Here is a 23,756-nt window from a genome sequence, read left to right on the forward strand (position 1 = left end):
CTTGGTCTTGAGAAGGGTAACTCAGAACACTAGGGTACCCTGCGAAGGTACTTTTGGGGCAAATTGGGAAGGACCTTACCGCATCGACAAACCTGTTGGGTCAAGTGCATACAGGCTACTCCACGTGGATGAGACAATCGTGAGGCACCCCTGGAATGCTGTAATGCTATGGAAATATTACTAAAGGACAGTGTCTTAACCTTTAGTCTTTTGCTGCTATTTGCTTTCTTTAATATTTTTGTGTGGTAGGCCAAATGGGGTACCCCCAAACGCCCTATGTTGGTCAGTTGCAACTTTAGAGTTTATTTAATTTTCAAATGAAAAGGATAGGAAGTCTTGCGGTCTCTCATTCTTCTCAGGGTAATAAAGCTAAGTCATGTATTGATCAACGCTTTCGTTATCTATAAATGCATTTTCTTTCTCAACAAATATGATGTGGGTTCTTTCTTTATTTTTCGTCACTTCGATCTTAGAATGCGGATTATATTCATTTATCGCCATTAATATACCCTCGCATCTGGTTATATGCAATTCTCGTCATACACTTGTCAATTATGACTAACCTATCACAGGACCAGCCAGGATACCTGATATGCCTGGATCGTGACGATTTATGCAGAGCCAAGATGGGCAACAGAGTGAACAGCCCAGGAGTAGCCTTTCTGCGGAAGCATGACAAAACTACCTAAACAAAGAGAGTGAGGGTCAAAGAGGACTCGAGGGTGGAGTAAAACCGGCATACCCTAGCGCCACAAGGTTCAGCTTAGATATGAGTACACCCACACCTCCGTCCTCTTACTTGAGCAAAGTAGGGGGTAAGCTATTCAAAAAATTCGAAGGGAACTTCGAAGGAATAAGAAATTGATTGGTTGGACCAATTGTGCACTTTCAATTTTTGATCGAGATGTCGCGAGGATGTTTTGATTACCTATTTGTGGGAAATTCGCCATAGTTGCCAAGAAGGGCATGCACCAAATTCGACGATCTATATAAACCAGCAGGCGCCTGATGTTGAATATTTGTTAAGGTACCGGGGGTACCCCATTTTAAAAAAGAAAAAAAAAAGAAAAATTAGAGGTACCCTGAAAATTTGTAAGATAACAGTTTAGTCAAGCATTCATTTGCAGAATAACAAGAATGCAAAGTACGAGAGGGCTCGGTGGAACCAAGTGTGAAACCTCCTTGTTGGAAGCCGGGTCTAGGTCATCTTCACGCAACTCATCGAGGAAAGCAGAAACCAGCCCGAATTTTCTATTCTTTGAACGAGGGGTACCCTTCGACGCACTTTGGGAGGTACCCTGAGATTTCCCCTTTAGTCTGGGAGCTCGAGGTGGCCAAAAACTTTTCTGAGGTACCGCCGAATCCTGAGATCCAGAAGCACCACCCACTACCGCTTGGAAAAATGCATCAAAAGCGTCACCCGCTGACTCCATAACTGCACCCAATGCACAAAAGTTATGTTAGCTGGACGAGTACTAAGTACAAAAGCAAAAATGGGAAATGAAAAGTGGGGAAGCAAAATAAAGAATGCAGTGATGACGAGGTACCCCAGTCCCGTAGATAATAATAGGGTACCCCCCGACACCCAAATCATACACGAGTCACCCCCGGGAGGAGGTGGAAGACTTTGGTCAATCAGCCCCGCTCTCCATAATCTGCTCTCCTCTAACACTTCACTACTCCTCTGTGCACCTCGAAGCCTCTCTACAAACTTCTTCACATCTCTCTCCACCTCCTGAACTGGGCATGATCCTTTAGCTCACGTCACACCTACAAAAGCATGGAGAACCCAAGGTTAGCGAGACATCCATGTGAAATATTAAGATAAAGAACCGTAAATAAGGAAATACTTACAGTCTACATTGAAGGAATTGGGAACCTCCACGGGGTTATCATTTTCATCCAGAGTTTCTGTCCCCCACCTACCCTCAGCCATAAACCATCCATTTCTATAACCCTTCTTCAAGGCGGGGTCCCCCTCAACAATATGGCCATGATCACCCCAAGCAAAAAAGTAAGCAATAGCGGGACCCTTAGGCTTTTTGAATTAGTAAAGGCCCATCAATTCCCGCATAGAAATGTTGCGCCTCAATACCTCCAACCATAACACATGTAAGCCTGTAAGTGTCCTCCACCCGCAAAGGGACAGCTGCCCAGGAGCTACCCCCAAATAACTAAACAGTCTCATATAAAAAGGTTGGAGGGCAGGCAGAGTCCTAGATCAAAGAGGTCAATGTGGAGAGCAATCCCGTCAGACTTCGGACACTCAGGTCGTTCATCCACATAGGGTACCGTAAGCTGGACAGAGGGAGGAATATTGTATTTGGCTCTAATTTGTTTTAAGTCCCCTAAAGTAGCTCTCCTAGTGCCTAGGGAATAAAGGTTGCCAGATTTTAAAGGTGTGGCAGAGAGAGACTTGGGAGACCGGTCTGAGGAACGAGCTGGAACCTTGGGCTTGGATGACCTACCTTTTGTTTTAGGATGAGGGGTTGGCCGTTTACTGGGAAAGTGTGGGATGACACGAGGAGTACTCCTAGGGGGAGGGAGCTCAGAGTGAGAGTTACAACTCCCAGAGGTACTAGGGGAAGATCTATTCTCCTCGCTAATGGAGATGTGGGAAGAAGAACCCGCAGGAGGGCTGTCAACCCTACTAGCCCCAACTGCACAACGCTTCCTCACTGGCCCCGTATGTTTCTTGCCCATTTACTTTCCCCCAACAACATAACCATGAAGCCACAATTCCCCCAACAACATAACCACCAAGCCACAATTCCCCCAACAACATTTTCATACTATACACCACCCACCACACATCAACCATCAAATGCAAACATCAACAAAAAAAAAACAAACAAACAAACAAATTTTTCTCAGAGTATGCAAAATAGTGCCATTGTAAATGCGCCAAAGGAGGAGAAACGAGGAAGGATACCTGTGATTTACCAACTTGACGGATCAGGATTGGTAATTGTGGGGAGATAAAGCTGCAAGCAACCAAAAACAGTAAGTAAGAATATGCAAATATAAAAACCAATGGCGTGAAGAACGAAGAAGCTGTAAATTTATTTTATTTATTCAAGCACAAATGAAATTAGCCAATTTATTTTATTTATAAATATAAAAAAATAATAATAATGAAGAACGAAGAAACTGCAGCAACCGGCATCGGCTGTCATGGCTGTAACCACCAAAAACCGGAGATCGCGAGAAGGACGTCAGAAACCACCAAGGGAGAAAGCCATCGAAAATTAAAAAAAAAAAAGAAAAGAGAACGAAGAATGGAGAAGACAACACAGATGGGGGGGACTGCAGCCATCGAAACGACGCCGGCTGCCGCGACTGCAGCCACTGAACTGACGTCGACTGCCGCGGCTACAGCCACCAAACCGACGCCGAAAATTACCAAGGAAAACGCCGACCGAAACGAAAGAGAAAAAGAAAATAGAGAAGAAAAAGAGAGAAGAAAAGGAGAAAGAAGAGAGAGAAAGTAAGGATAAAATAAAGACACAATGGAGGGGGATTACCGTGTCTACCGTCGGGTCGGATCTTGCCGTGAGCTGCCGAAAAACCGCCTTAAACTAACCAAATCTGGAGCCAAAACCGCCGCTGCAGCAACTGAGACCCACGCCTGAAAACACGAGAGAAGATCGTCGGCCGAAAGAGGGAAAGAAAGAAGAAAGAAAAAGAAGAAAGAAAGAAAAAGAATAAAGAAAAGAGAAGAGAGAAAACACGGGAAGAAGAAGGAAAAAAAAAAGGGAAGTGAAGAGATAGAATAAGCCTAGGGAAGATGACCAGGCTAAAAAAAAAAAGAGTAAAGAAGAAATTTTTACCTGTGAGAAATTTTGAAAGAAGAAGGCCACTGGAGATAATCAACTTTTAGAAGATCGTTTGGGGATTTTCAAAATAAATGAGAGGAGATTGACATTCACGTTAGGAATTTTTAATTCAACCTGACAGAACACACTGCACAAGAAATGAGATAAGGGATGTTTGTGTGAGATTGATATTTTTAAAATTCAAACTGTGTGTCAGAAGGTTGCCATTTCCCAAGAAAATAGAAGAAAGACATAAAGACAATTGTTCATTCTCATCAGCAGTTGAGTAAAAAAAAAAAAAGTGGCAGGAAACGAAAAAGACAAAGAGAATATTTTTTAGCTCGACAGTACACAAAGTTTAGTCAAGGGAAGAAACTAAGCGGATAGCATATCTTCCTTACACCAATTGTTATCCAAATTTACTAAAGAGTTTTCCTACGCTTCCGCTCAAGATAGAGTAGCCTCCAAACTTGCCTTTATCAAGTAAGGGGAAGCCGAGCCTTTGGCGGAGTATGTGAGTCGTTTCCACCAAGAGGTGCTACGAACCGGAGCATTTGGAAACCAATACACATTGACCCATTTTGAAAAAAAATTGAGGTTGGGCAAGTTATGGCGTTCTTTTCAAAAGAAGCGCCCACTTTCATATGGGGAAGCCCGTTCCCGGGCGTTGCAGCAGGTGGAGATGGATGAGAAATGCCAATTGAAGCGCCAAGAAGATAAAGCCGATGTTACAAAGAACAAGGAGAAGCCCAAGAGGATGGAGGCCCCAATACCACAGGTACCCCGAGCACAGAGCCCTCCACGGGCTGCCCCGCGGGGACAAGGGTATAACGCTCAAGGTACCCCAAGGGTACCCCAACCTCCAAGATCGCCACCACCGGATCAGCGAGAGTCACCACCGAGGCCTCGGTACAAATCTTACCATCCACTGAATCGATCCCCAGAGCAGATCTTCTACCATATTCGGGATATTGGCCTCCTTCGTCCTCCTAAGCCAATGAAGAAGTACCCTAACATGAAGTATAGCCTGAAGTATTGTGAGTTCCATGAGGACTTCGGTCACAGCACAACCAAGTGTTTTACCTTGCGAGAGGAAATTGAATCTTTGATTCTTAGCGGGTACCTCAAAGAATTTGTTGCTGGCATGAGAGAAGCTCGGAAATCCGCGGAGCAAGATAAGGGCAAGCGGGTAGCTGATGGCAGTCCTGAACGAGAGGTACCCTCGGGACATAAGAAATGCGTGTATGTCCAGATGATCATGGGCGGACCGACTTTAGCGGGCCAATCTAGGAGGGCTATCAAAGGCTATGGTAGATCGTTGTCGATAACCACCAATATTAGCAGATAAGTCAACCTTAATGAATGGGGTACACCGAAGGTACCCTACCATCCCCTGCCTATCCTTTTTACAGAAAACGATGCGGAGGGTATCTCGTACCCCCATGACGATACCTTAGTAGTTACGTTGAAGGTTGCCACCGGTAAGGTAGCAAGAACTCTTGTAGATACCAGCAGCTCCGTTGACATCATTTTCAAAAGCGCCTTTGATCAACTATTGATTGAGTCGCCAAAGATCACCCCCTATGCTACGCCTCTTATTGGGTTCGCCAGAGATATGGTTATACCAAAGGGCATCATTACGCTGGCCGTTACACTTGGTAAGGTACCTCACCATGTTGTTCATATGATTGATTTTCTTATTGTAGATCACCCAGGTGCCTACAATATTATATTGGGTAGGCCGTTCTTAGTAGCAACTAAAGCGGTGGTATCCATGTACTACCTCGCCATGAAAGTCCCGGTCGCCCAAAATGTTATCACCATTAAAAGGGACCAGCAATCTGACTATACTATGCTTGACTTTCGGAGTATGTAAAGTTGATGGGGTTTTGTTTATTTAGCTTGCTGAGTGGTTTATCTTGTTTGGGGATAACTCGTTTAGCATGTATGGCGAAATGAAAGTATACGCAACTAAATTGCTCTAGTCGGCAATAACCTTCTAATATTGAGTGAGATCAGCATGTGACAATGCTTTAATTGCATGGTATCTAAGATGCGATTTTGCTAGATTGTTTTTATGTAGGCAATACATTCTAGTGTTGGGCAACACCCTTCTAGTCTTCGAGCGACTTCACCAAGTGACAATGCTTTATTGGCAGGGCATCTAAAATGCAATTATGCTAGGTTGTTTTTATATTTGTTTCAACACTGTATGCACCGTGTGTCTTTGTATGTATGGGCTTTCTTAAATATGAGATTGTTTCTTTCTAACCTCTCTCATGCTACAGAAGGGGGTTTGTATTATGTTATTATCGTCTGATTAAATGTCCATTCTTAATTGTTTATTTGGGCAGATATACTCCTAGCACTTCTACAGTCACATATAATTTGAAATCCAAACCGCAACAAAATCTACAATGGCAGAGAGTAGTGTTCAAAATTAGCGGTTCTGCGCTAGTTGGGAACTGCCCTAATATCGACCCCAAGGTGCAATTCTTTTGCCCTCTTTTAAGTATAAGTTGATGTGGTTTAAATTTTGCGAATAAGGAAGTATTTAGATGTACAATTTGTTTGCAGTGTGTTATGGTTGGTTTTACATGGGGAAACCGTTTTACATATGGTTTGTGTTATTAGGTGGTGATGCAGATTGCCAGGGAAGTAGCATCAGCCTGTCGTCTTGGGGTGGAGGTATTGCCCAAACTCTCTTTTACATGTTTTAATTGTTCAAAATGTTCCTTTATTTGTGTTTTTCTAAGTTTAGGTTGTAGATGCTCATTATTAAGTGACCTTTAGGTGGCAATTGTTCTTGGAGGTCGAAACTTCTTTTGCGGGGATTCATGGCTTTCTGATACTGGCTTCGATAGACCCACAGCTTATCAAATTGGGTAATTTCTATGTTATTTATCTTGCATTTAAACTTCCATCTCTATCTTTCAATTATAGTTGGAGTCTATCTTGTGGACTGTAGAGTCTAGAATTAGGATGTTTTGTTTATTATGTTAACAGACCATGCTTATATGGTCAGTATAGATTAGGAAGTTTTGTTATTATGTTATTATGTTGACAATGTTCATAATGGTCATTAAAGAGTTAGGAAGTTTTGTTTATTATGTTACAAAGTTCGCAGTTCTATCCTCATTTTCTCCCATTTTATGCTTATATTTCATTGATGCAGCGTTGAAATTGAATTGCTATTATATTGGATACTGAATTTATCATCTGGGTCAGGCCTTGACACCTTTAGTGCTGCTCTAAGTGATCCATACAGTTGTAGGTTGCTTATATCTCTTCCCAACCTTATAATACCTTTTGCAATGTGACCGTGATTTCATTTCAGAATGATGGCAACGGTTATGAATTCTATATTGCTTCAATCAGCCTTGGAGAAGCTGGAAATTAAGACGCGTGTTCAAAGTGCATTTGCTTTGCCAGAGGTTGATGAACCATATAGCAGGCAAAGAGCCATCCCATCTTGAAAAAGGGAGAGTTGTGATATTTGGTGGCATTGGTGCCGGCACTGGAAATCCGCTTTTTACCACTGATGCTGCTGCTGCTCTTAGAGCTTCTGAACGTAAGCTTGTACCACTTAACAGCTTTATTTCATTCTCTTGTTTCTGTATATAATATCACTCGCTGTAATCATGGTTTACTGCCAGTACTGGTGTTCTTTCTCCTTTTACCTGTTTGTGTGGAGCTTTACTTGGAAAATAATAATGACATGCTTTGCATATTTTTCATGTCAGTTAATGCGGATGCAATGGTTAAAGGTGTAAGTGTCAATGGTATATATGATTCCCACTCTGGTAATGGCCATGTAGTACCGGAACACATATCTTACAGGGAGGCAGTCTCCGGCAACTTTACGTCCATGGACACAATGGCCATTACATATTGTGAAGAGAATGGGATTCCTGGTTGGTATTTTCTTTTGCCGTAATTCTAGCAGTTGCAAATCAGATCCCTTTGGCTTTTCCTGATACATATGTATACAATCTCTGTAGTTGTAGTGTTTAATCTGCTTGAGCCTGGGAATATTTCAAGTGCATTATGTGGAGGCCAAGTGGGCACGCTGATTGACCAATCAGGAGGAATTAGTTGATGCAAAAGAAATGTCTGCTGGATGTGCTTTGAGGCATGATGTCAACTTCATGGAAGTACAGCAGGTCCAGTGTCAAAAACATGTATATATTGGAAATTTGAAATGCAGCAATCGCAATCGAATGCATCACTTTGAACTCGCTACTGTAACATAAATGACTGAGTTTGGAGCATGTCCCTGTGTCACATGTAAATCCTGTAGTAGAATTAGAACCTACCCAATAAATGATGAAGAAAAATGCTGGTTTCAGTGGGAAAGTTATTGCTTCAACGACCCTCCCAGACGTTTCTTTCTTTGTTAATGTGCAAAGTCATCTGCTTTTTTAGGATTTTTAATGTGATTATTTAGTTGTCACAAACTGTTTACTCTTCTTTGAGTGACTCCAAATCATGGGTGTCATGTTGCTTTCAACCTTTCAGTTTTTCGAGAGGATGCAATAAGCTAATTTTCATGTTGAATTGTAACCAAATATCTTTTTTTTAGGCTGCCGTTTAACAAAACAAAATTGGTAAATAGACAAACCCCCCAACCTGCTCTTTTCCCGTAAAGGTTTGGTGAGTAAAGCAAGATCTAAACTGGGATTAAGGAATGCTATTATGGGATAGAATATTTATACAGTTCTTCTTGGGTTAAGTTATAGGGTAGATATTTATTTATTTTTTATATTTTAACAATACAATAAACCACATTTTTCTTTTATTTTTTGCAGAAAGTGCATAAAATGAGTCGTTTATTTTTATTAAAATTTTCGTAAATTAGGCATATACTCAAAAGCCTGTACACAAACTAGCAAGACGAAGAAAATAAGTTTTGTTTTCTTTTATAAAATATTCAAAATCCAATTAAGGAGACAAAGACGTTATTTACCATCATACTTTCCTTTTCTCTATAATATAATGAATTCTTCTTGTGATGCTATGTTAAATTATAATATGGTATGCACGTACGTGATAGGGCGATAAGGGATGATAAAAGAAAATAAATAAAATAATTTAATATAATAATTCATATTTTAATAGGATTTATCTGCTTTACAATTTTATATTGTTATTGTTTTGATTATCCTAGTCTAGTTAACATTTGAGTTTACATTCAATCTGAATCCGTATCAATTAAATAAATCAAAATCCTAAACAGAAACCTATTAGGAAACATTAACGAGTATAAGTAATCACAACTACAAATTTGGACTCCAACAAAAAGGATACACTACTCTCACATTGCGATAATGAAAAACTCTCTCCTCATCATTTTCTTCTTTCTTGCCCTTACGCTTTCTCCTAGTTTCGGCTTACATTCTAATGTCGGCGGCAGTCGCAAAGGCAACCACCATCTTAAGCTTCAGCTTCCGGCCGGAGTAGTTGGCCCTGAAAGCCTTGCTTTCGACTGCAATGGCGAAGGGCCGTACGCCGGTGTTTCCGACGGTAGAATTCTCAAGTGGCAAGACTCAAAACTTGGTTGGACTGAATTTGCCATCACCACTCCATTCAGGTAAGAATTCGTATATATACATGTTAGTATGTAATTTATATCATTGTATTGTAGCATGAATTTACATGCTTGCATGTTATTGTGTTTCAAAAAATTCATGTACATAGAAAAGGCTACGGTCGCATGTTATCGTTTTATATATACCCTACTAATTTAAAGGGTCGAAGAGTTCTTATTAGATTTCTTTAAAATTGAAAATGAAAATTACTCTACCTAGGTCAGACCTCTAGTAAATAAATCTATTGTCGTTTCGGTTTGAAAACACTAACATCTACCAAACACTTCACTATCTTATGTGCGATTCTTTTAACATCAGATATATTACTTTGATTTATTTGTATGTGCAATTCAACTAAATCTAGTTTACGAATTATTAATTTATTTCTTTTCAAATGTACCAACGGAATTTCAAATTTGCATGCGATTTGATTAGGCGGCTAAGGAGGATATGTGATGGCACAAGCAGCACGATTTTAGAACCCTTATGTGGGAGGCCGTTGGGCATTAAATTCAATCCTGTTACATGCGATCTTTACATCGCTGATGCATACTTTGGCTTGATGGTCGTCGGGAGAAACGGCGGCCCAGCGAAACAACTTGCTTCTTCAGCTGAAAGAATTCCCTTTCGCTTCACAAACGCCTTGGACATTGATCCCAATACCGGCGTTGTTTATTTTACCGACAGAAGCATGTACTTCCAAAGAAGACAGTACCCTATGCTGATCGAAAGCGGAGACAGAAGTGGAAGATTATTGAAATACGATCCTCGCAACAAACAAGTGACGGTATTACGAAGGGGCTTAGCATTTCCAAATGGCGTCACCCTGAGTAACGACAAATCATTTTTACTGGTTGCTGAATCAGATTCAAGGAGGATTCTAAGGTTCTGGGTTGAAGGTGAGAGCGTTATATATTCTCCGCAACCGTTCGCTCAAGTTGCTCAATTTCCGGACAACATCGAGACAGACAGGAACGGAGACTTTTGGGTTGCACTAAACACTAAGAGAGGAAATGACAAGACAGATCTTGTGGCGGTAAAGCTTGATGGCAGCAATGGCAATGTCCTTGATGTTTTAGAAGGAAATAAACAAAATGCACTCGATTCTGTTAGCGAAGTCGAAGAACATGGTGGATATTTGTACGCGGGATCTCCAGTGCAGCCTTACGTTGTTGTAATCAAGGCTTAGCTAGGCTTGATTCTTTTTGCTTCTTTTCATTCTTCTTTATTCTTAACTTCTAACAATACAATAAACTACAGTTTTCTTTTTTCTTTTTTCTTTTTTAATTGCATAAAATGAGTCATCCGTATTTTTGTTGAAATTTGCTTTAATTAGGCATATACGCATGAATAAAAGCAAGCATGAAACTGTCATCACCATAAAATTGAGCTCAAAATAAATTCAGAAAGTTGATTATTTGAGAATCTTTATAGGAATTGGTTGTTTTGGATCTGAAAGTTGTTTATTTGAGAATCCTTATAGGAATTGATTATTTCGGATGCTAAAGCAATCCCAAACTTCTTGTTATGATTATAAAACTCTGCATAAACCTCAACAAAATGCTTTTCCGTAAACAGAAGAACCTAAAGTGCTAAACCCATTAGCATCTAAATTATATTCTGTTCTCTGTGCAAAAAGTTCAAGAAGTGTATTCAAAGGTCTCGTCTGAATTTCATTTGAGCGAGTTGATAAGAATAATCAAAGAAACGCATACAGTCTTAATCTAAAGAAACAGTAATAATGAAATGAACTCAACATGCATAGTAATGTAGTACAATGCGGAGCTAGCGAATAAATGTAACGGCTATTATCAATTTCCATGAAAGAGCTGATTAATATACATGTTGTTCTTCCCATTTTACAACTTTTATTTGGATCCTTCTATCCTTTGATCTTATCCTTAAGTTGGAGAGAACTCATGGCCCTCTGCTGATGTTGCACATCGCTAACGGCAGAGAGCAAAGCACCGATGATATCGTTACAAGGTATTCATTGAAACAATTCGTCGAACAGTTTGATTTCTTTAACAAACAGTTGCCTCTACTCATTGCAGATTGCAGAGCAAGAAAATATTAAAATAATGAAATAGATCATTTGGATTACATTGGAAAGGCTAGTAAGCAATTCATTGTTAACTAATACTATAATTAAATAATAAAGAAACAATTAATATTAGGGAAAATGACAAAAACACCCCCAACATTTAGGTAAAGGGACAAAAACCCTCCTAATGTTTCAAAAAAGACATTTACACCCCAATTTATTATAATTTTACCATTATACACTTCTAGCATATAAAAAAAATTATTAGATTATCTAATTTGTCTATATATTGTTAATAACATTATAAATAGACAAATTGAATATTATAAAAAAATTATAAATATACCCTCATTGCCCAATTCCTCTATTTAAATTTTTATCAATAACTAATTTTCAAAAAAAATATCTATACACCTAAAAAAATTGTAAATAAATTATAATTTTAAAAATAAAATTAGTTATTAATAACCAATTTTATTTAAACTTTAAACTTGTATATTTAACAATTCTCCACATGTCAATAATTTAAACTTGTACATTTATAACCAATTTTCTATGTTATTTATTATGGTATTAATAACCAATTTTATTTTTAAAATTATAATTTATTTACAATTTTTTTGAAGTGTGTAGATGTCTTTTTTGAAAATTGGTTATTAATAAAAATTTAAATAGAGGAATGAGGCAATGAGGGTATATTTATAATTTTATTAACAATATATAGACAAAGTGGATAATTTAATAATTTTTTTTATATGCTAGAAGGGTATAATGGTAAAATTATAATAAATTATGGTGTAAATGTCTTTTTTGAAACATTAAGGGGGTTTTTGTCCATTTGCCTAAACGTTGGGGGTGTGTTTGTCATTTTCCCTTAATATTATACTGACTGATTAACTTGAGAATTCTCCTACTCTTCGTTTAATATCAATGGCCTTGACAGCAAGACAGTTTAAAAAAAATAATTTAATAAAAAAACACCCATAGCACTATTAATATTAAGCAGTTGCGTAGCACAATCCCACCATCTTAGAAGCAAATAATAGTGTTCTGTCATGTGACACAGTTATGGGTCCAAAGTGAAACTCTTAGTAATCCCACAATATAACCTCTTAAATTTAATATTAAAAATATTATTTGGTCCTATTATCTATATATCTATATAAAGTTACGACTACAAGAGCTGATGTGACATCACCATTCATTATCTTTTTATATTCTAAAATATCTAAAATATTGGTGGATATTATTTTTACATGCCTCTTCCTCTTTTTATTTAAATCCAATAAAATGTAACCATTAATAATAATTAATTATAAGTCTTTTGAAACATTTATTTATTTTATTATACTAGCAATTAAACTTTAGTGGTTTAAAATACATCAATTAATTAACATAGGAACAGAAGTTTTTTCATCTTCTCTCAACAATGATACTAGAGCCAATTTTAATGTCATAATCATATATTTAATTATGCAACCTTTTATTTAATGGCTTTTGACTTCTTCAAACTCTCTAAACACTAAATATTTAAGATTTGTTGTGTTTGATTTTTTTTTTATTATTTAACCAACATCCTCTTTAGAAAAATTCTTATATTTTATTGTTTGATTTATTTGAATTTTTGGTATTGTGTGCTTCATGGAGTACTTTTTGCTTCATGAGTTGAACAATGATAAAGATAATTGGATGATAAGGGTTACGCTTTGTAGGATGTGAGAGAGAGTCTACTAATACTAAGAAGAATGATGAATCTTTCTATTTAAATCCAATAATATATAATCATTAATAATAATTAATTATAAATTTTGAAACATTCATTTATTTTATTATGCTAGTTCCACCATATGACAAACCCCCATCAGACTATCCCACTCCACACGTTACCCCCCCCCCCCCCAAAAATAAAGATACATTAAATTCAAGCCATTAAAGGCCTGAAGCTAAAATGAGTTATAGAGATTTACAACCATTGTTTTTTCTCTCTCTTTTTTCTGTTAATAAAATGAATTCTTCCTGTGGTAAGGACCAAATCAAAGGAGTGGTCTGCACAAAACAGAATGATAAAGAAGAATAAGTAAAATAACATAGGATAGTTTTAGATTCTTGTATTTTTGTTGTTTTCATTACGCTAGTTTAACTAACGTTTGAGTTTACATTCAATCCGAATCCAAACCAGTCAAATGAATCAAAATCTTAAATAGAAAATTATTAGAAAAAAGCAACTAAAATAAATACCAATGTATATCAACGCCTCACAATTACACAATTCAAAAACTTACTTCCTTCGATTGCAATAATGAAAAACTCTCCTCTCATTGTTTTTTTCTTTCTTGCCCTTACGATATATATATAAATAGTTTCAGCTTACCTTCCAATGCTGGCCGCAGCCGCAACGGCAACCACCATCTTGAGCTTCAGCTTCCGCCCGGAGTAGTAGGTCCCGAAAGCCTTGCTTTCAATTGCAATGGCGAAGGGCCGTACGCCGGTGTTTCCGACGGTAGAATTCTCAAGTGACAAGGCTCAAAATTTGGTTGGACTGAATTTGCCACTACCACTCCCTACAGGTAAGAATTTGTTTATAACATGTGTGTGTGTCTAATTTATATTATTGTATTATAGCATGAATTTACATGCACGCTCGTTATTGTGTTGTCCTATTATGTATAGCAAAGGTTATTGTCAGGGTAGCATTTTTACAGTGCTTCCTGTGCTGTTATAGCAAATTAAACGTCAAGAAGAGATTCTTAGGGTCCTTTAAGATTGAAAAAGGAAAAAAAAAAAAAGAACTCTAGGTGAGACTAACAAATTAATAAATAGTCGTTTTATTTTCAAAATACTCTCTAAATAGATATATAGCATTTCACTCTCTTATGTCCGATTCTTGTAACATCACATACAGGCTAGTAATGTTGTTAAATTTCTAAGATATATATAGACCTCAAGCAGCTTTAGTTTCACCCAAATGTTCACTCATATGATAATTACAATGGCATAGAAAATGGAACAAAGGAAAAAGAAATAAGAGTCTCACCATACATATTCTTTGCGCTTACAGGAATTTTTTATGCATTTTCTTCAGTTATGCTAGCGGAATTTCAAATTTGTATCTGGCTTAATTAGGCGGCCTCGGAAGATATGTGATGTCTCGACCAACACAACTTTAAAACCTTTGCCAATGGGCATTAAATTCAACCGTGTAACATGTGATTTGTACATAGCTGATGCATACTTTGGATTGATGGTCGTCGGCCCAGCGAAACAACTTGCTCTTCAGCTGAATCTCTTTTTGCTTTACAAATGCTTTGGGCATTGATACCACTACCGGAGCTGTATATTTTATTGGCAGCAGCATGTACTTTCAAAGGAGGCAATATTCTATGTTGATCGATAGTGGAGATAGAAGTGGGAGGTTGTTGAGATACGATACTTGCAGTAAAGTGCTGACAGTCCTACAAAGAGGCCTAGCATTTCCAAATGGCGTAACCCTAAACAAAGATAAATCATTCCTACCAGTTGCTGAATCGAATTCGATGAAGATTTTAAAATTTTGGATTCAAGGTGAGAGAGTTACATTCTCTCCGCAACCTTTTGCTCAGCTTTCGAAATTTCCAGGCAACATCGAGATGGAGTGTAAAGGAAACTTTCGGGTTGCATTGGACACTGAAAGACGAAATATTGAAAGAGATCTTGTGGCGGTTAAGCTTGACGGCAATGGTAATATTCTGAAAGTTTTACAAGGAAATGAACGAAATGCATTTGATTTTGTTAGCGAAGTTGAAGAACATGTTGTTGTAATCAAGGCTTAGCTAAACTCGTTTATTTATTATGCATTGATTAATTGTCGTTCTCAAATTTTGACAATACTGCAATTTTCATTTAAACAGGTGCATAAAATAAGTACTCTGTATTTTTCTTGAAATTTTAATTAGGCATACATGGATGAACAAAAACCAAGCAAGAAATAGGCACCACCAAAAAGGAACCCAAAAGGTTAATTACTATCAGCAGTCGCACTTACTCCTTGCACTGGGGAGTCAAGAACAAAATTTATCTTCAATCTAAAAAGTGAGCAAATTTTGAAACCAGAACATAATTAAAATGAAATGGATGTGATTTTTTTTTTTATTTATATTACATTTATAGGCACTATTATAAGCTAAAGTAAACCCATATTCGATAACAAAAGTTAACAATTTTTCTAAGTTGCGATCAAATCAAATCCGATCCGATCAATATTTGATTAATTTGGACTGAGAAAGTACATAATGATTCTAGGATTAATGATTCGCTACTCACTAGACTAAAGACGCTGATAAAATAACTAAAACGTTTCTACTCCTGTTTGAGATGAAATAACACTTAAACGAAGCAAAAGCCATAACCCACATGTCAAAAGCATTAACAAAAAGAGACAGAGAAAGTTATCTCAAGGGAGCTTATTTTCTAAATACAAAACTGTATCAAAATCAGTTTGTTGTACATGGATGCTGTCAAAACATTTGTCACAGCAATTAACTACTCATAAAACTGTACACAAACTAATTTTATTCCGGAAAAGAATGGCTATGCGACATGCTATTTTTGAATCTAAATGAAAATATATTTGAACCTGGGCAACTATAATTTGCAACCACTTCCGAGTGCATTATTCTGAGTTTTCTTGCTCCAAGTCCACAGCTAACTCTATAATTCCTCTGTACAAATCCGAGACCCATCCAAAAAGTAAGGGTCGATCTTTCATGAATTGCCTTCATGTTTCCACCAACAGAAAGTCCTAAAGGAATCTTTGGATGCTTTAGGAATAAGCATTAAGCTAGACATGAAAGCCGATGGTTCAACTCATGTGTAGCTCAAATCCAGAAAATATCATTCAGACTGAAAATAACTATCATAAATAGAAAGCCGATCAAAAGCATCAAAGTTTGCTTTTAGTCCAACAAATTGACTGCCCAGCTGAGCACAACCAGCATCTAGCCAACGGCAGCCCCCATCCCCTGTGCGTAACGGACACAAAGCTTCACACATCCGACCAATTGGATTGCTGGAAACAACATCATCCATTACGGTGACTGAAACAGAGAAATCTGATTTCTCATCATACTGTATACTGCCATCAGATACTCTTTTTGAAGCGGACATTTTCAGTGGACTCTCAGTTGTATTACCTTCAAAGTCAACAGTACAATCACCACTGCTAGAAAATTGAACCTTGCATCCTAATGATTGAACGGCTCGATTTATGGCTTCACTTTCCTTGCTGGCCCTATTGGCTACATTCACAGCCTTGCTCCTGAGTTGCTTCTCCTTTCTTAACTCTGCAGTTTGTGATTCCATAGCAATGATGGTTTCTTTAGCTTTCTTTTCCGCTAACTCTTTTGCCTGCCAGGAATTTTAATCGACTGAATACTATTTACAGACCCTCTATAATTCAATTACAGTAAAAAAAAGACGAGGTCAGTTCATTGTCATTTAGGATAATATGAACAAGTGAGGGGTTCCATTAACCAATAGAAAACAACCTTTTATTGTTGTCTATCACCCGAAAGGAGGGTAAAATTCATATTTTCCAATTGTCTAAATCCATATTGTCTAGTACAACACAAAATTGCACCTGTAGAACAGAAGGAAAAATTTCCTTACCTTCTTCAGTTCAGAGAACTTTATAGCCATGTCCCTACATTGTGCTTCAAGCTCCCCAGTTTGGGCTTCGGTGGGACAAGCCCAGCGCAGATGGAATTGAGGCCACAAAGTTGGGGCTAAAGCTGCAGCCGGAGGTAAAAGAGGACCATTATGTTTCAGCGGATCATAAAAGAGGTTATAGTGAACATGAGAGCTTCCTGCCGAAGAACGCAAATCAGCCAGATATGCCCACAAGCACCCACATGCTTCAGCAACACCACATTGCTGCCTCTCCTTTTCACTGAAAATTAAGACTAACAAATCAGATAATTCAAAAACTTTCTCAGCAGTGCCTTGAGAGTTAAACTGTTCCATTCCAATTTGTTTGTATATGTTTCCATACAGCTACAATATTATATAATTGGAAAAAATAAGTAAACAAGCTGATTTTGCACCAGCAAATATAAACATCATTCATAAGAATGCCTGTACCAGTTATACATGTTCATTAATAAAACAGCAACTTCAGGGGATGAAATGTAGCAAAATTTCTCTTTGACCAGTAGTTCCTGAGATTATACAACATACTTATGAAGTAAAAGAAACATCCAAACCATGCTGACAAGCTAAAAACATAATGAAGTCAATTTAACAAAAATTACAAGCTAACTTAAAATACAACCTTTTAATCCATTATACTTTAGATTTATCTGTATAGTTTGTTAATGCTCCCTTCTGAACAAATTGTATCATTTATACTCTCAATCCTTCTCAAACTCTATAACTTTTGCATCAATTTTTCTTTTTTCTTTTTAATTGACAAAAACAAAAGACCATTATGCTTTTAAATATAACAGTTCCACTATGTAATAATCACATCAAGAATTCTTAATTTTTTCTCATCCTTTCTACTTCGAAAGAGGGAAAATTAAAAAAAAAAAAAAGATTTGAACCTCAGACTTGTATCAATTTAACTTTTCATTTCCCTTAACTAAAGATTTAATCAAAAAGACCAAGCCCCTGGGCATGTAAAACCATCGCACTGCAGGAAAAACAATAGAAAAGGAAAAAGAGAGAGAACTTAAAAAAGCAGCTCTTTAGGACAAATTACTGGCTAAGTCCTGCTGTTATCCCAATAGTCATAACAGATGAAGTAAATGCATGCCAGTTACCACAGCTTTTATTGGAATAGGATCCACCCCACTGCTTGTATTAATGTGAAACTACCTGTTGCACAAGAAGTTTCCAAGGCGACAAGAAAGCACACAGTCCAAGAAATCCACCAGAAAAGCCTGGATACGAAAGAGTAGAAAAGTCAACAACTGGTTTTCTCTGGAAAGGATATGAAACAATGAAGAGAGAAGGGGAAAAAAAATGGAAAGAAAGAAAACATTTCACCAGCACATTCAAGTTTAATGATGGGATATGTTACAGAATAAGAAATTCATTTCACATATAGAAGAAAATACATACCGACGAGAACTCAAAGGCAAATGGATACATCCGCATCAATTGTGAAACACAATCAACCCACTGCAGAAACAAATTCACACACCAGATCATTAATTTTTCCTCAGACAAACTTATAACACAACTAGAAAGCTGAAGTCCTCCCACAGTAGAGCCAAAGGCATGGAAGAGGGGTCAGGACCTCAAGGCAAGCTAGTGTTTATACAGGATTGAGCAGCTACTTAATGAAGTGCGCTAAGAACTTGAGATTTTGGGTCAAAAGGTTTCTCTAACATGGTATCAAAAGATAATGTCTCAAGTTAAATTTCCACAAGTGCAAACTCAATTTTAATTATTTAAATTTCAATTCTTTGGCTCATTTTCGAGCTCTCCTGTATCTAAGCCCATCTGCAAGCTCATCTTAGTCAACATTTCACATGATGCATGTTAAGATTTGTTTTTCAGGCCCTTATCGCTTTAAGCTTCTGAATTTTGAAAATATTAATTAAATGAAGATTCTACTAACGACTCAATAGTTAAACTAAATATTAATGCAAGAACCTGCAAAAATATGGGAGAATAGTTGTTCTGTGCATGAGAAGAACCAGAAGCTTGAGGTGCTAATGAACCAGATGATTGGCGCATGGGTGATGACGGAAAACTCCCAGTAGAGAACTGCCTACATAATTCAAAAGATATATCACCACTTCCAGAGAGGGTTGGCATTCCCACACGATCCGAAAATGGATGGCCAAATGCTAGCCAATCTTTTTCAACAAGTGCCTGCACCAAGAAAAAAGATTTTATAATTTATGAGTCACATCACGCATCACACTGAGTGCATAACTGAAGAGCAAGGCAAATGATATCCATGTTACCATCTCATATGGATAAGACAAATAAGAACGGTACAGCAACCCAAGAAGAAAATAAAAAATAAGCAAAGAAAAAAAAATTCAATGTCAACACTTGATTCTGAGACAGTAAAATTAAAATGGGAAAAAAATAAACTAAAAGGGCCACAAAAAACCTATGCATGCAACAAAAGAGTTCCCACATTGCCTTTCATACTAGATTATTTAAGAACATCTTTGCAGAAACATCAGAAAAAAAGATCTTAAGACTGCCAATAAGAGCTAAAGTTTCAAGAATAAAAATGTACCTGAAATCCAGCGAATGTTCGATAGTATGGATCAAGTAAAAAATTAGCAAGTGCAACCAACTGAGTTGTTCTATCCCAACCATCACTGCATAACACAAAGGCAAATGAACATGTTAGACACCAAAATACAAAAATGTTAAAAAAGGCCAATAAAGGCCAATTTCAGGGAAACACCTGAAATACAAATTTTCCATTTTGTTGAGTGTCAACAAAACGTTTTCATTTTATTAATCTTTAACACATCAAAATAGGAATTACCTAGGACTTCAAACAGGAAATCTCTAATATCTATCCTGATTACAGAAGTAGGCGAAATTGCAATAAAAACTCCTGTCTCTTGCTCTCTCTATCTCGCAGCTCTCTAAATGGTGGAATAAAAAGTCATTTGGATTAAACTCAACTCAATCTAAATAAGGGTGTGTTTGGGAAAAAATTTGCTAAGCTACTAAAGTCCAGCTACGAGTGTTACCAAACCCTTTAGTAGTTGGGCTTTGCACCACACTCCCAAACGGGCTATTAATTACACAAGTTCATAGACAACTTTAACATCATCGTAATCACTCCAATCTAAAGCTCAGTTTGAGAACTGGATTTTTACCTGCCTCTCTTAGTCTTCAAAGATTGCTGCCAGCAATCCATGAAAAACTCCTGGAGTAAACCTACGTAAAAATACACAATTTTTGACAAAGAGCCCTCCCAAGTTCACATATGAAAACAATGGATTGGTCGTTATACCTTGCTGACCAGAGTTTCAGATAAAAACAGCTTAAAAGAAAATAAACAAACAAATAAAGAAATGATAAATGACGAGGTCCTTTTGAAATCATCCTATCTGTCATCCAAGACAAATAGAAAATTCTATAAATGTAACCTAACCCTGTCTCTGCATATATGATATAAACCAGAAATAAGGAATCTAAAAATTGCATATATCTAGAAATATGACTCAATAGCCAATCAAGAATTTATTTAAGTATTTATAGTTGTTATGAAGCAAAGCTTACATAACTAAAAATTCAAAATGTCAAACTTTTCTGAGCAGAAACTGAAATATTTTTATCCATTTCTAGTAATGACCAGTCCAGGAAGTTATGGCATAAAAAAACTTCCGACCTGCAATGTACTAGCACAGAAGCTTATTCTAAAGCGATTTGTGCAGCAATCCAAGCTGAACCAGCCAGGATACTCTGAACATGTATTAACCAACCACTGTCTCCAAGGGTTGATACTGAAGCTGACATACTGCTTAGATTGCCCCCACCCCATGTCCAACCACCATGTCTCTGTCAATAAAATTGGAAAATAGCATAAACATATGTTCAAAGGATAACAGTTATCCAAAGTTCAGCAGATAGACATTTAAAAAACCTTAACAATTCAACCTGAGGATATCCACCTTGTAACACTTTCAAAAAAAAAATGAGGAATTTGAACATTTATACAGACTGAGCACTGAGCAAATGACTCAAATTAAAAATACCATAAACGAGTAATGTGACAAGGTTCCAACTCAACATGAGAGGAACTGTGAGGTAATAATGTTCCTAGAACTGCAAATGCTCTTCAGAAATTTGTGTCAAGCATGTTGCGGCTGATGTCAGAAGCAAACTTTTTTTTTCTCAGCATTCGTGACACCAATTAAAAGAACTTAAGATAAGAAAAGAAAAGGTCTTCATAGGTCCCATGACTAACCAAGAATGATGACATTCCATCAGACGATGTGGTGCCATGAGTGTCTAAGTAGTCTCTCAACCCCGATAAAATTCGCGCAGTTCAAAAACATGAAATCGCCACGCACCATCAAGAAGGTTCAAAGCTTGGCAGGCCGGGTAGCTGTCCTAAGCCGCTTTATCTCCAAGGCTACAGACCGGTGTAAGTCCTTTTTCAAAGCTTTGAAGACCGGCAAGAAGCTCCAATGGACACCCGATTGCGAAGAGGCTTTCCAAGAACTGAAGGGGTACCTCGTGAATGCTCCACTACTTGCCAAACCTGAGCCGGGAGAGGGGCTTATGTTGTATCTCACCGTATCCGAGAATGCCACCAGCTCCGTGTTACTCCGAGCGGATGATAATGGGATACAACGACCTATTTACTACACTGGTAAGGCTATGGTTGATGCCGAAAAGAGGTACCCCACCTCTGAAAAGATCGTTTTGGCATTGGTTGTCTCCGCACGGAAGCTCAGACCATATTTTCAAGCTCACACCATTGCAGTCGTCACCAACCTTCCCCTCCGGCAAATCCTCCAGAAGTTAGACATATCCGGAAGGCTTCTCCAATGGTCCCTCGAATTAAGCGAGTTTGACATCATCTTCAAGCCTCGATCGACGATTAAAGCCCAAGCTATCGCTAATTTCATTGCGGAATTTGCCAATGACTTAAGTGGTGAAGGTGATCTGAGGTACCTGTCCGATACCCCATCCACCGACGAAGGGGGACATGTCTGGGAAATATATGTAGATGGTTCCTTTAACTCACACGGAAGTGGTGCAGGAGTTATTATAATCAACCCGAACAAGGTGAAAATATGCTACGCTTTGCAATTTGGATTCAAGGCTTCAAACAACGAAGCCGAATACAAGGCCATTATAGTAGGGTTGAGGATGTTGAAGGCTTTGGGAGTAAAGAGGGTACACATCAAGAGCAACTCCTAGTTGGTGGTAAGTCAGATTACCGCACAATATCAAGCGAAAGAGGAAAACATGAAGGGGTACCTCGAAAAAACCAGAGAATTGATGTCCCAATTTTGCGAGGTTAAGGTGGAAAGGGTACCCCAACTGGAGAACAGCGAAGCTGACACCCTGGCAAAAATGGCGTCCCTTAGTGCAGCTCAGTCAGCTGGCCCCATCACGACAGAATACATACCCGCCCCCAGCATTGATCTCCTAGAGCCGTTGGAAATAGGATCACTGTCCAACGAGGTACTTTGGATGGAGCCTATCATAAGGTACTTCAAGTACAGAGACCTCCCCTCAGATAAAAGCGAAACAAGAAGACTAAAGTATAAAGCCGCGCGGTACTGCCTGATCCAGGATACCCTATACAGAAGAGAGTTCACTCTTCCTAACCTTAAATGCTTGGGAAGTGACGAGGCCGAGTATGTCATAAGGGAGATACATGAGGGGATTTGTGGCAATCACTATGGAGCACAATCACTGGCGCAAAAAGCTCTCCATCAGGGGTACTACTGGCCTACCATGCGGGAAGATGCCAAGAATATGGTACGAAGCTGTGACAAATGCCAAAGGTTCGCCAGGGTACCCCACCTACCCCCAGAGAAGCTAACTGTTATATCTTTCCCTTGGCCCTTCGCTATATGGGGAGTGGACCTCATTGGCCGTTACCTACTGGGAAGGGGCAAGCAAAATATGCAATCGTGGCGGTAGATTATTTCACAAAGTGGGCGGAAGCAGAGCCACTAACAAGCATCACAGAAAGAAAAACCACGGAATTCATTTGGAAGAACCTCATTTGCAGATTTGGGATCCCCTATGCAATTGTTAGTGATAACGACAAGCAATTCGATATGAAAAATTTTGAAGTTTTTGTTCGAAGCTTGGGATAGCCAACCAATTTGCTACACCTGCCCATCCCCAATCTAATGGGCAAGTCGAAGCCGTTAACAAGATTGTCAAAGGTATCCTGAAGAAGAAGCTAGAAGAAAGAAAGGGAGCATAGGTAGACGAGGTACCTGGGGTTCTGTGGGCCTACCGGACTACTCAAAACACTTCCACCTGGGAGACTTCTTTTTCCCTCGCATTCGGTGTTGACGCAGTGATTCCAGCGGAAATCGAGGTACCCTCTCACAGGGTTGAATACTTTGATGAGGCCGAGAACACCTCCTTGATTGCTTCCAACCTTGATTTGGTGGCTGAAAAAAGGGCTAGAGCAGAATTGAGGACAACCATATATTAGCATCGCATTTTGAGTCTATATGAAAAAAGGGTACGCCCTCGATCCTTCAAGAAAGGAGACTTGGTCTTGAGAAGGGTAACTCAGAACATTAGGGTACCCTGCAAAGGCACTTTTGGGGCAAATTGGGAAGGACCTTACCACATCGACAAACCCATTGGGTC

General features: G+C 38.3%; 3 protein-coding genes across 3 annotated transcripts in view; 2 read left to right on the top strand and 1 right to left on the bottom strand.

Annotated features, from left to right (window-relative positions):
- The first annotated feature begins 9,142 nt into the window (after positions 1-9,142).
- On the top strand, positions 9,143-10,592 carry LOC127901831 (protein STRICTOSIDINE SYNTHASE-LIKE 10-like). Its single transcript, XM_052439838.1, has 2 exons — positions 9,143-9,405; positions 9,839-10,592. The coding sequence occupies exons 1-2, from the start codon at positions 9,143-9,145 to the stop codon at positions 10,590-10,592; spliced, it is 1,017 nt and encodes a 338-aa protein (XP_052295798.1).
- Positions 10,593-14,827: 4,235 nt separating this feature from the next.
- LOC102628561 (protein STRICTOSIDINE SYNTHASE-LIKE 10-like) lies at positions 14,828-15,256 on the top strand. Its single transcript, XM_006485261.1, has one exon. It carries the CDS (start codon positions 14,828-14,830, stop codon positions 15,254-15,256), a length of 429 nt encoding a protein of 142 aa, XP_006485324.1.
- A 615-nt stretch (positions 15,257-15,871) lies between these two features.
- Positions 15,872-23,756, bottom strand: part of LOC102628265 (phosphatidylinositol-3-phosphatase myotubularin-1-like) — a 169,017-nt gene continuing 161,132 nt past the window's right edge. The window contains exons 4-8 of the mRNA XM_052440290.1: positions 19,080-19,301; positions 18,543-18,602; positions 18,297-18,361; positions 17,091-17,370; positions 15,872-16,829 (exon numbers count right to left, since the gene is read on the bottom strand). Of these exons, the coding sequence (XP_052296250.1) occupies positions 16,317-16,829; positions 17,091-17,370; positions 18,297-18,361; positions 18,543-18,602; positions 19,080-19,301 (1,140 nt within the window). The 3' untranslated portion in view covers positions 15,872-16,316. The remainder of the gene's footprint in view (positions 16,830-17,090; positions 17,371-18,296; positions 18,362-18,542; positions 18,603-19,079; positions 19,302-23,756) is intronic.

This window comes from Citrus sinensis, chromosome 4 (assembly GCF_022201045.2).
Source record: "Citrus sinensis cultivar Valencia sweet orange chromosome 4, DVS_A1.0, whole genome shotgun sequence".
NCBI lineage: Eukaryota > Viridiplantae > Streptophyta > Magnoliopsida > Sapindales > Rutaceae > Citrus > Citrus sinensis.

What these genes read in the sequence shown, in the direction of transcription:
- LOC127901831 (XM_052439838.1), top strand. Translation starts at nt 9,143, where the DNA reads ATGAAAAACTCTCTCCTCATCATTTTCTTCTTTCTTGCCCTTACGCTT. An exon ending in GCCATCACCACTCCATTCAG is followed by an intron (nt 9,406 to 9,838) that starts GTAAGAATTCGT and finishes CGATTTGATTAG; the next exon opens with GCGGCTAAGGAGGATATGTG.
- LOC102628561 (XM_006485261.1), top strand. Translation starts at nt 14,828, where the DNA reads ATGTTGATCGATAGTGGAGATAGAAGTGGGAGGTTGTTGAGATACGAT.